The sequence below is a fragment of the Bison bison genome, unplaced genomic scaffold (assembly GCF_000754665.1).
Source record: "Bison bison bison isolate TAMUID 2011002044 unplaced genomic scaffold, Bison_UMD1.0 scf7180017864376, whole genome shotgun sequence".
Classification (NCBI taxonomy): Eukaryota; Metazoa; Chordata; class Mammalia; order Artiodactyla; family Bovidae; genus Bison; species Bison bison.
In genome coordinates, this window is record NW_011494948.1 from 1,461,648 (window position 1) to 1,473,035 (window position 11,388).

General features: G+C 41.1%; 1 protein-coding gene across 2 annotated transcripts in view; it reads right to left on the reverse strand.

Moving 5' to 3' along the window:
• Positions 1-10,463: 10,463 nt before the first annotated feature.
• TMEM261 (transmembrane protein 261) overlaps positions 10,464-11,388 on the reverse strand; it is a 1,583-nt gene continuing 658 nt past the window's right edge. Inside the window, exons 2-3 of one of the 2 annotated variants that reach the window (XM_010856983.1) lie at positions 11,121-11,167; positions 10,467-10,752 (exon numbers count right to left, since the gene is read on the reverse strand). In XM_010856983.1, coding sequence (XP_010855285.1) covers positions 11,136-11,167 — 32 coding nt within the window. In that variant the 3' untranslated portion in view covers positions 10,467-10,752; positions 11,121-11,135. Of the gene's footprint in view, positions 10,753-11,120; positions 11,168-11,388 lie in introns of both variants that reach the window. The other variant, XM_010856982.1, reaches the window with a different exon arrangement.

Genomic DNA, 11,388 nt, shown 5'->3' on the forward strand with positions numbered 1-11,388 from the left:
TTCACTTTCATCAAGAGGCTTTTTAGTTCCCCTTCACTTTCTGCCATAAGGGTAGTGTCATCTGCATATCTAACGTTATTGATATTTCTCCTGGCAATCTTGATTCCAGCTTGTGCTTCTTCTAGCCCAGCATTTCTCATGATGTACTGTGCTGCTGCTGCTAAGCCACTTCAGTTGTGTGCGACTCTGTGTGACCCGATAGACGGCAGCCACCAGGCTCCTCCATCCATGGGATTTTCCAGGCAAGAGTACTGTAGTAGGGTACTATTACCTGTGCATATAAGTTAAATAAGCAGGGTGACAATATACAGCCGTGACAAACTCCTTTTCCTAATTGGAACCAGTCTGTTGTTCCATGTCCAGTTCTAACCGTTGCTTCCTGACCTGCATATAGGTTTCTCAAGAGGTAGGTCAGGTGGTTTGGTATTCCCATCTCTCTTTCAGAATTTTCCACAGGGTATTGTGATCCACACAGTCAAAGGCTTTGTCATAGTCAATAAAGCAGAAATAGATGTTTTTCTGGAACTCTCTTGCTTTTTCCATGATCTGGCAGATGTTGGTAATTTGATCTCTGGTTCCTCTGCCTTTTCTAAAGCCAGCTTGAATATCTGGAAGTTCATGGTTCACGTATTGCTGAAGCCTGGCTTGGAGAATTCTGAGCATTACTTTACTACCGTGTGAGATGAGTGCAATTGTGCGGTAGTTTGAGCATTCTTTGGCATTGCCTTTCCATGGGATTGGAATGAAAACTGACCTTTTCCAGTCCTGTGGCCACTGCTGAGTTTTCCAAATTTGCTGGCATATTGAGTGCAGCACTTGCACAGCATCATCTTTTAGGATTTGAAATAGCTCAACTGGAATTCCATCACCTCCACTAGCTTTGTTCATAGAAATGTTTTCTAAGGCCCACTTGACTTCACATTCCAGGATGTCTGGCTCTAGGTCAGTGATCACACCATCGTGATTATCTGGGTCGTGAAGATCTTTTTTGTACAGTTCTTCTGTGTATTCTTGCCACCTATTCTTAATATCTTCTGCTTCTGTTAGGTCCATACCATTTCTATCCTTTATTGAGCCCATCTTTGCATGAAATGTTCCCTTGGTAGCTCTAATTTTCTTGAAGAGATCTCTAATCTTTCCCATTCTGTTGTTTTCCTCTATTTCTTTGCATTGACCGCTGAGGAAGGCTTTCTTCTCTCTCCTTGCTATTCTTGGAACTCTGCATTCAGATGCTTATATCTTTCCTTTTCTCCTTTGCTTTTCGCTTCTCTTCTTTTCACAGCTATTTGTAAGGCCTCCCCAGACAGCCATTTTGCTTTTTTGCATTTCTTTTCCATGGGGATTGTCTTGATCCCTGTCTCCTGTACAATGTCATGAAACTCTGTCCATAGTTCACCAGGCACTCTGTCTATCAGATCTAGTCCCTTAAATCTATTTCTCACTTCCACTGTATAATCATAAGGGATTTGATTTAGGTCATACCTGAATGGTCTAGTGGTTTTCCCTACTTTCTTCAATTTAAGTCTGAATTTGGCAATAAGGAATTCATGATCTGAGCCACAGTCAGCTCCCGGTCTTGTTTTTGCTGACTGTATAGAGCTTCTCCATCTTTGGATGCAAAGAATATAATCAATCTGATGTCGGTGTTGACCATCTGGTGATGTCCATGTGTAGAGTCTTCTCTTGTGTTGTTGGAAGAGAGTGTTTGTTATGACCAGTGTGTTCTCTTGGTAAAACTCTATAAGCTTTTGCCCTGCTTCATTCTATACTCCAAGGCCAAATTTGCCTGTTACTCGGTGTTTCTTGACTTTCTACTTTTGCATTCCAGTCCCCTATAATGAAAAGGACATCTTTTTTGGGTGTGAGTTCTAAAAAGTCTTGTAGTTCTTTGTAGAACCATTAAACTTCGGCTTCTTCAGCGTTACTGGTTGGGGCATAGACTTGAATTACTGTGATATTGAATGGTTTGCCTTGGAAAGAAAGGAACAGAGATCATTCTGTTGTTTTTGAGATTGCATCCAAGTACTGCATTTCGGACTCTTTTGTTGACCATGATGGCAACTCCATTTCTTCCAAGGGATTCCTGCCCACAGTAATTTGAGTTAAATTCACCCATTCCAGTCCATTTTAGTTTGCTGATTCCTAGAATGTCAACATTCACTCTTGCCATCTCCTGTTTGACCACTTCCAATTTGCCTTGATTCATGGACCTAACATTCCAGGTTCCTATGCAATATTGCTCTTTACAGCATTGGACCTTGCTTTTATCACCAGTCACATCCACAGCTGGGTATTGTTTTTGCTCTGGCTCCATCCCTTCATTCTTTCTGGAGTTATTTCTCCACTGATCTCCAGTAGCATATTGGACACCTATCAACCTGGGGAGTTCCTCTTTCAGTATCCTATCATTTTGCCTTTTCATACTGTTCATGGAGTTCTCAAGGCCAGAATACTGAAGTGGTTTGCCATTCCCTTCTCCAGTGGACCACATTCTGTTAGACCTCTCCACCATGACCCTCCTGTCTTGAGTGGCCCCACACGACATGCCTTAGTTTCATTGAATTAGACAAGGCTGTGGTCCATGTGATCAGATTGGCTAGTTTTCTGTGATTATAGTTTCAGTGTGTCTGCCCTCTGATGCCCTCTTGCAATACCTACAATCTTACTTGGGTTTCTCTTAACTTGGATGTGGGGTATCTCTTCACAGCTGCTACAGCAAAGCGCAGCCGCTGCTCCTTACCTTGGATGAGGGTTATCTCCTCACCGGCCATCCCTCCTGGCCTTGGATGTGGAGTAGCTCCTCTCAGCCCTCCTGTGCCCATGCAGCTGCCACTCCTTGGATGTGGGGCTGCTCTTCTCGGCTGCCTCCCCTTATCTCGGGCGTGTGGTAGCTCCTCTCAGCCACCGCCCTGACCCAGAGAGTGTGTTAAATCACCCAGAGAGTGTATTACATTACAGATTGGTGGGCTCCAACTCCAGAGTTCTTGAGTCAGTAGTAGCTCTGGCATGGGGATAAGAATCTGCATTTCTAATGAGTTCTTGGAATGCTGATGCTGCTGGACCAGGGATCCCACTCCAGGTAAGAAGCACTGAAATACACTAAAGTTGTCAAATACAACAGATGTTTTTCTTTCCTTACTCCTTTGTTCAGCCCTTTATTCACTTCTTCATCAGATATTTATTGAACACCAACTGAGTGCCTGGCATGTTTGCTGCTGTGGCTGGGAATAGGAAACAAGAAGGTTAAAAAAAGGCATAATCCTCTTCTTGAAGAGTTCACAATTGGTAGAAAGGGACAAATGCATAAATAATTACTGAGCGGTATTTTAAGTACAGTGATAGAAGTCTGCCCGAAGTCTAACAGTTGTGCATCCCTGAAAGTAATGACAACATAGGGACTTTTCAGGGACGGCTTTACCAGAGAGGTGACATTTGGGCTGGGCTATGAAAGACAGGCAGGATTTCTTCACAAAAGGAAGATTATAGGCTGAAGGGAGAGAACATACAAAGGCATGGAGAATGGCATTTTTAGGAAGAGCTGAGTAAAGTGGCAGGAACATGGAAGGAGGGGCTGTGGTACAAAATCCAGAGAGTGGAAATAAAATAAAGATGGAAAGTTATGGCGGGTGAAATAACAAAAGGCATTCCATGCAATAACATTCATTTTGTGTGTAGCAGAGATACTGAAGGGTTTTAAGGGGAAACATTGTATGACTACACTAGCTATAGCGTGGAGGGCAGATGAGAAGGGTTTCCAGAAAGCAAGGAGAAATTAAAAATCTACTATGGTGATGTACATGAGAAAAGATGTTAGGTGATCCAAAACAATAGCAATGGAAATGGATGCGAAAGAGCTGTAAAGAGTTAAAATAATCAGGACTTATGAAAAGAAGAGAAAAATGATAAAGATGCTCATAAATAATTCCACAATCTCTAGCTTCTCTGATTAGATGGAAATGCTATTAATGGAGATAGGAAAAAGAAGAGCACAAGTAGGTGAAAACTAAGTTCATTTGGGCAAGTTGGGACAAAGAGTCAGACACAACTGAGTGACTTTCACTTTCTCTTAGCCAAGCTACTATTGGTTCATCACTTGAGGTGTTGGGGAAATTCTTACCTGCTCTGCATCCTTGAGGTCCTCAAGCATCTCATCTTTAAAACAGGGTTGCTGAGAAAGGAATAAATGATACCTACAAAGTATTTAGTTTGCATAATGCTTGGCACATAAAAAGGGTGCTGTAATTTTTTAAAATAGATTTAACAGTGGAACAATTTTACTAGAAAACAAAATATAGATTATCCAAGAAAACCACCAATAAAAGAACAAATGAAGACTGTAACTATGAAGACAAATGCTTTTCAGGTGGTCCCTTCTTATTCTTCCCAAGTGCCCAGAATGGGGATGTTTATTTGGTCTAGTGTCCCACCTACTTTTGTTACTAAACTCAGGTTTGGTTGCTCACTTCTCAGAACCCGTTAACTGAGGGGAAAGTGTCAATAGAAAGGAAAGGTGCTTTATTCAAAAAAGCTGGCAACCTGGGGAGAAGGCAGACTCATGTCTGGAGATCAACTCTGAAAATTCTGTTCAGCCATAGTAATTTTCAAAGGGAGAAAAGAAAAACAACCTCATTTAATCATTAAGGTAGGAGGTCAGATTCTTCATCATTTCTCCATTGCCTGCAGGCCTGCTGATTTCTCTTGACCTTCTTTTGAATGCTCTCTTGCCTGCTTGGTCAGCCTGCAAATTTGCTAAGGGGGGAAGCTGGGGATAGAGAGTTAGTCATTTTTTAACTACTTAATTTTTCATTCTTGTTCCTTTTAATCCAGGAAAGGATTCAACAGGTTAGGCAGGATATTGTGTATATTCACTAGAGAAGAAGACAGGAGTTAGATTAAACATTATCAGCTGACATCATTTTTATAATTAACATTTTGGAGAAGCAGAAATTGGCTAACAGGAAAGGGGCAAATCAGAATCATTCTGAGACTAGAGGTGAAGGTCCATCTTCTGTAACTTCTTTATTTGTTGTTGTTGACATTGTTGTTCATTTGTTCAGTTGGTAAGTTGTGTTCTACTCTTTGCAACCCCATGGACTGCAACTTTATGCTGACATAGGGTGCTATATGCAGAAGGCAATGGCACCCCACTCCAGTACTCTTGCCTGGAAAACCCCATGGACGGAGGAGCCTGGTGGGCTGCAGTCCATGGGGTCGAGAAGAGTTGGACACAACTGAGTGACTTCACTTTCACTTTTCACTTTCATGCATTGGAGAAGGAAATGACAACCCACTCTAGTGTTCTTGCCTGGAGAATCCCAGGGATGGGGGAGCCTGTGGGCTGCCGTCTATGGGGTCACACAGAGTCAGACACAACTGAAGTGACTTAGCAGCAGGGTGCTATATGTCACTCTGTGTCAGAGTAGAAGATACTGACATGGTTTTGTAGTATCTGTTTGGTGACAGTTTTAGTTGCCTACTTACCTTTGTGGGCAGAGCAAGCTACAATTATTCTAATTCTCACAAAGATATAGATTGTTATGAGCAAGAGTGTTAATACCATTTTTCATCGGACACTGAGTCTATGACTCTCTTATCATTAACTGCTTGAGCCTACTCTTTTGTGACTCTGGGAGGCCTTTGTTCTCGGGGGGAGGGGACCATGGGGTTCTGCTTAGTTCCACTATGACTATGATACTACAAAACACTTCTGATTCCTTATATTCAAACTTCCTTGTATTGAAGGAAGTTGTATTCCTTTATGATTCCTTGTATTCATTGCCTATGCTATGTAACAGATTATCACAAACTTGACAACTTAAATTTATTATCTCATTTCACAGCATAACTAGATACTCTGCTTAGGGTCTCACTGGGCTGAAACCAAGGTTTGGCTGGGGTTGCAGTTCTTCATTTTCACAGGGCCCTCTTCTAAGCTCATAGGGGATTCACAGGATTCATTGCCTTCCAGTTGCAGAAGTGAGGGAGGGCTTCATTTCCCTTTGAGTTGTTAGTCATTCCTAGTCACATGACCTCCACAGGAAATTCTCACTATGGATGTTTGTTTTCTTCCAGCCTGTTGACTCCCCCTCCTGCTTTTAATCTCTGTTTTCTCAGGTCTCTGACCTCTGGACCAAGATATAATGGGCTCATGTGATTTAGTGCATCTGGATAATCTTATCTTCAGATCAAATTGATCTGGAACCTTAATTACATCTGCAAATTTCCTTCACAGCCATACCTAGAACGATGTTTGAATAACTAGGAGAAGGTGTGTGTATACCCAGGGGTTGGGAGCCTTGGGGGGGTCCATCTGAAGAATTCTGTCAACCACACTCCTGAAGCCCCTGCACATTCAGTCACAAGACTGAGCAAGTGCTTTTAGTGGCATTGTTGCATTTAACACTCGCCCTTCTGGCCATTTCTCTACATTTACATTTGAATGACAAGTTGTTGAATAGCTCAAAGGCCAAGAGACATGCATTTAGAAGAGTGACAAATTTTTTCCCCATGCTCTTAGGATACCTCTGAATGGTGTGTAATTATAGGTCTCTCACCTCTCTTTGCCCCTGATACCTAAATAATCACTGGGTCAAGGCAAGGATTTATCTGTCATTTAAAAGAGAGAAAAAAAAAAAAAGAAGAAGAAGGTTTCAACTCAAAATTGCTTACTATTCCTCACTTCAAGATTTGAGAAGTGTGGGTTTCATCAACTTCCTGGCAATAAATCAGTTGAGGCCAAGCCTGGTTTGAGGGGGTTCTTGAACATAAGCTTGCCCTGAACATATATTTAATTTTGGAGCAATATATTTCATGCTGTCAAATCAAGTGGCATCATTCAAGAGGCCCCTAATTCAGACACAGTCAGGCTGAGAAATGAGTAATAAAAAAGGAGCAAGGGGCAAATGCTAGTTGAGGGTGGGAGCGAAGCACAAATCACAGCTGAAATGCTTAACCTCTAAGGCTGCCAGCAACAGCTGTCTCTGCAATGGCTTCTGTCAGGTGAAACTCCAGAACTGTTTAGGTTGGTCTGCATTTGGCATACAGCAGTGCTGCAAGCAACAGCTGTCCATTAATTCACCTAGGGAAAAAAGAGACCCCTATCTCTCCCCCCAGTACACAAGATCCCAAGGATCAGTCTATATTCAGGTCCTTTAATATGTTGTTAGCTGTTCACTGGTTTCTAGACTAGCCAGTGCAATACACAAAGGAAATAAGAGATGGTACAGTCATTTCTTGATCATCTGGAGATAAAGTTTACACCATGTTAAGTTTGTCCTAATAGGTATTTTAGACACCATGAAAAATACCAGTGTTGACACATTTTGATCTGCATTCCAAGGAAAACTCTAAGTGTGTTTTTAAATTGCCTGTTTTTGTACTTTTTTTCCTTTCTTTGTGAAAGGAAAAAATAAACTCTCATTTCCATACTGCAAAGATTCTAAAACCCATCATAATTAAGCTGGTGTTCTTAAATTGTTGTTATTGTTCACTTGCTAAGTTATGCCCACTTTTCACGACCCAGAGGACTGTAGCCTACCAGGCCCCTCTGTCCATGGGATTTCCCAGGCAAGAATACTGGATTGGTTGCCATTTCCTTCTGCAAGGAATCTTCTCGATCCAGGGATTGAACCTGTCTCTTGCACTGGTAGGGAGATTCTTCACTGCTAAGTCAATCAGGGATCCTTTGATTCTTGAGCTTCTTTGTCCTGCTCACCCAAGGAAAGAGAAGATAATATAGGGGCACTAAATGCACTTCATCCCTGAGAAAAGAGAGGGTAATACAGGAACACTAAATGCACCTCCTACTTTGCAGAACTAAGGCAATGTCTCTTTTCCCTCTGAAGATTCATCCCTAAAACAAACCATGGCCTCTAATTTAGCACTGACAGAAGTGAAAGCAAATTGAAACAATTTTAACCACAAATTCTAAGCTATTTTGGGGAGGGGATGGAGGGAGATTATACCTGCCTTTAGATATGGCAGAACAGTACTTTGCTCACACCTAGTTAAGTGAGTCCAAGTTCAGTTCAGTTGCTCAGTCGTGTCCCACTTTGCAACCCCAACGACTGCAGCACTCCAGGCCATCACCAACACCCAGAGCTTGCTCAAACTCATATCCATCAAGTCGGTGATGCCATCCAACCATCTCATCCTCTGTCTTCCCCTTCTCCTTCTGCCTTCAATCTTTCCCAGCATCAAGGTCTTTTCCAATGAGTTGGTTCTTCCCATCAGCCAGCCAAAGTACTGGAGTTTCAGCTTTAGCATCAGTCCTTCCAATGAATATTCAGGACTCATTTCCTTTAGGATTGACTGGTTGGATCTCCTTAGTCCAAGGGACTCTCAAGAGTCTTCTCCAACACCACAGTTCAAAAGCATCAATTCTTCAGTGCTCAGCTTTCTTCATAGTCCAATCCTCACATCCATACATGACTACTGGAAAAACCATAGCTTTGACTAGACGGACCTTTGTTGGCAAAGTAATGTCTCTGCTTTTTCATATGCTGTCTAGGTTGGTCATAGCTTTTCTTCCAAGGAGCGTCTTTTAATTTCATGACAGCAGTCACCATCTGCAGTGATATTTGAGCCCCCCAAAATAAAAGTCTGTCATTGTTTCCATTGTTTCCCCATCTATTTCCCATAAAGTGATGGGACTGGATGCCATGATCTTAATTTTCTGAATGTTGAGTTTTTTTAAGTCTCCTTTTTCATTGTCCTCTTTCACTTTCATCAGGAGCCTCTTAAGTTCTTCCTCATTTTCTGCTCTAAGCGTGGTGTCATGTGTGTATCTGAGGTTATTGATATTTCTCCCAGCAATCTTGATTCCAGCTTGTGCTTCATCCAGACCAGCGTTTCTCATGATATACTCTGCATATAAGTTAAATAAGCAGGGTGACAACATATAGCCTTGACATACTCCTTTCTTGATTTGGAATCAGTCTGCCAAACCTAATTTGGCAGTATACTTTGGGCAAGTTTATTTGGAAAAAGCTTTTATTTGATTAAAGATTCATACTGGTATGAATCCTGAGAAACATGCTAAAATTATAATATATACATTTAAGAGTTACATTATGTATCCAGGAAATGAAGCCAAGATGAGCAAACTGTAATTTGGTTTTAAAACTAAGAAAATGTTAGGACTGAAGCTTTCCTTCAACACAATGGGTTACCTTTTAAAGAAGGCAGTAACTTGTCTTCATGGGTATTTTAGTGGATTATCGTGTGTCATGGGGGGCTTCCCTGGTGACTCAGTGGTAAAGAATCTGCCTGCCAGTGCAGGATATGTGGGTTCAATCCCTGGGTTGGGAAGATCCCCTGGAGAAGGAAATAGCAACCCGCTCCAGTATTGTTGCCTGGGAAATCCCATGGACAAAGTAGCCTGGTGGGCTACAGTCAGTCAGACATGGCTTAGCAAATGAACATACACGTGTCATGCGTCCTCAAGGAAGTCCCCTGCTTTGGGTCCTCTCTGGTCCCTTCTAAGTTAAAACTTCTGTATTCACTAACATCACATAACTGAATTTAATATTTCACTTAAATATTTTATATTGAAAAACCTTCTCAGTTGGATAGATATATAATCACTCATGCCATGAACTCTAGTGTAGACAATGCAAGAGACTTATTGTCATTTGTGAGGCTTAATAGACTTGTATACTTATATACAATATCAAAAAAATAGCCCTAAAAGGTATCTACTTATTCAACCTACCATCCAAAATGTAGACATTGTGATTCGCAGTTGAGTTGAAGAGTATTTGTCTGCTCTGAAAAAATAGCTACACACAACTTTAGAAACCACAGTATTGCAGAAAAAAAAATTAAAAACCTAGTAGGAAGCAGACTTCTCTCAGGCATAAAGTGTCTAATTTTCAGTCTTTATCTCAAAAGCAACTGAGTTTCATCACAGAAACTTTTCCAGTGCTTATGAGAAAAGAACAAAACACACATACACACACACACAAAACTACAAAAGATTTTGAATTTCTCTCAAGTATTTTGGTACTTAAGCTTTTTATTTTATGCTGATTTTTATGCTTATCCAATTGTTTCATAAAGGTAATTCTTGCTTCCTGGGAACAATCCTAGTTCTGAAAGACAAGAACAAGTCCAAACAGCATCGTTGAATGACCCTGGGCATATCACTAGGACTCTGTTTTTTAATGTTCACTTACCACCAATGACATAACCTCCTCAGAGTAGCTGGTAAACTCTCAAAAGGTCATGGATCTGACAATGCTTTGGGAAGTATGAGCAGTATGCACATACATGTTTTATGTATTTCTGTGTATTATATGATACCTACCCAGGATAGTAGGTGCTGACCCAATTATAGGAAAAGTATGATAAAAAGAACTATTGAAAATAACTTTAGCTAACTTTCCCATTTGGTTTATCACTTCCTCTCTCTCTATATATATTTACAATTATACCCTCCTTCCTCAAATAAGACACAGAACCTCTTCTCTTTTCTCAGGGATTTATTGGTCCCTGTGGAGCCTGCGAAGAATGCCATAAACAGTCATTGACCATGAATGACAATCCATGTTTGTCTTTTCAGTCATGTCGTATCTGCCGGACTGAAGTCTGTCAATGTCCACATTTCTGTCCAGAACGCTTATAAGTGCCATTCTTCCTCTGTGTGTCACAGGGACGTGGAGGGACGACAAATTCATTGGTGGCACTTTCATCCAGTGCGGAAGGCCTTCCCTTTGGGGTCTGACAGGATGACCACACCCCAGCAAGCAATGCCTAGGGGGGAAATAAACAAAACAGTACTTGATGTGCTAGGAAAGTACCAAGTGCTTTCATATATGGCAACTCTAATCCTTGAAGATTTCTTATAGAAGAGTGAAGCTCAGAAAAGGAAAGTTGAAAGAAAAAAATTTTTACTTTCCCTATGCAAAAAAGTAATTGATCTAAGCAATCTAGTTAAGACAATAAGAGACATGAAAAATTAAAATTCTACTCACTCAATTGATCTAAAGAGCTAAAAGAATCACCACATTTTACCAGAAGACATCTTGACCATCACTTAGTATCCTTACAAGTAATAACTATGGGGTCACAATAGGCAGAAGACCTCATACGTGCGCTTTGAACCCATGTCTACAGTTTACCTTCAAAGGCAAAGGTCAAGTGCCCTCACTCAGTCTTTCTCCACAACCTAGAAAAGAAGCATGGGTTTTGGTGACACATAAACCCGGGATCAAAGACTGGCTGTGTGTCACATCCTGGATGTCTGACTTAAGACATATTTACTTCTCTGTGTCTGGGTTTGTTCAACAGGAAAATGAGACTACCATGCTCATACCTATTTCTAATAGCTCTCAATAGGATTAAAAAGATTGAGGCTAGAGTTCTCCAAAAAAAAAAAAAAAAATATAT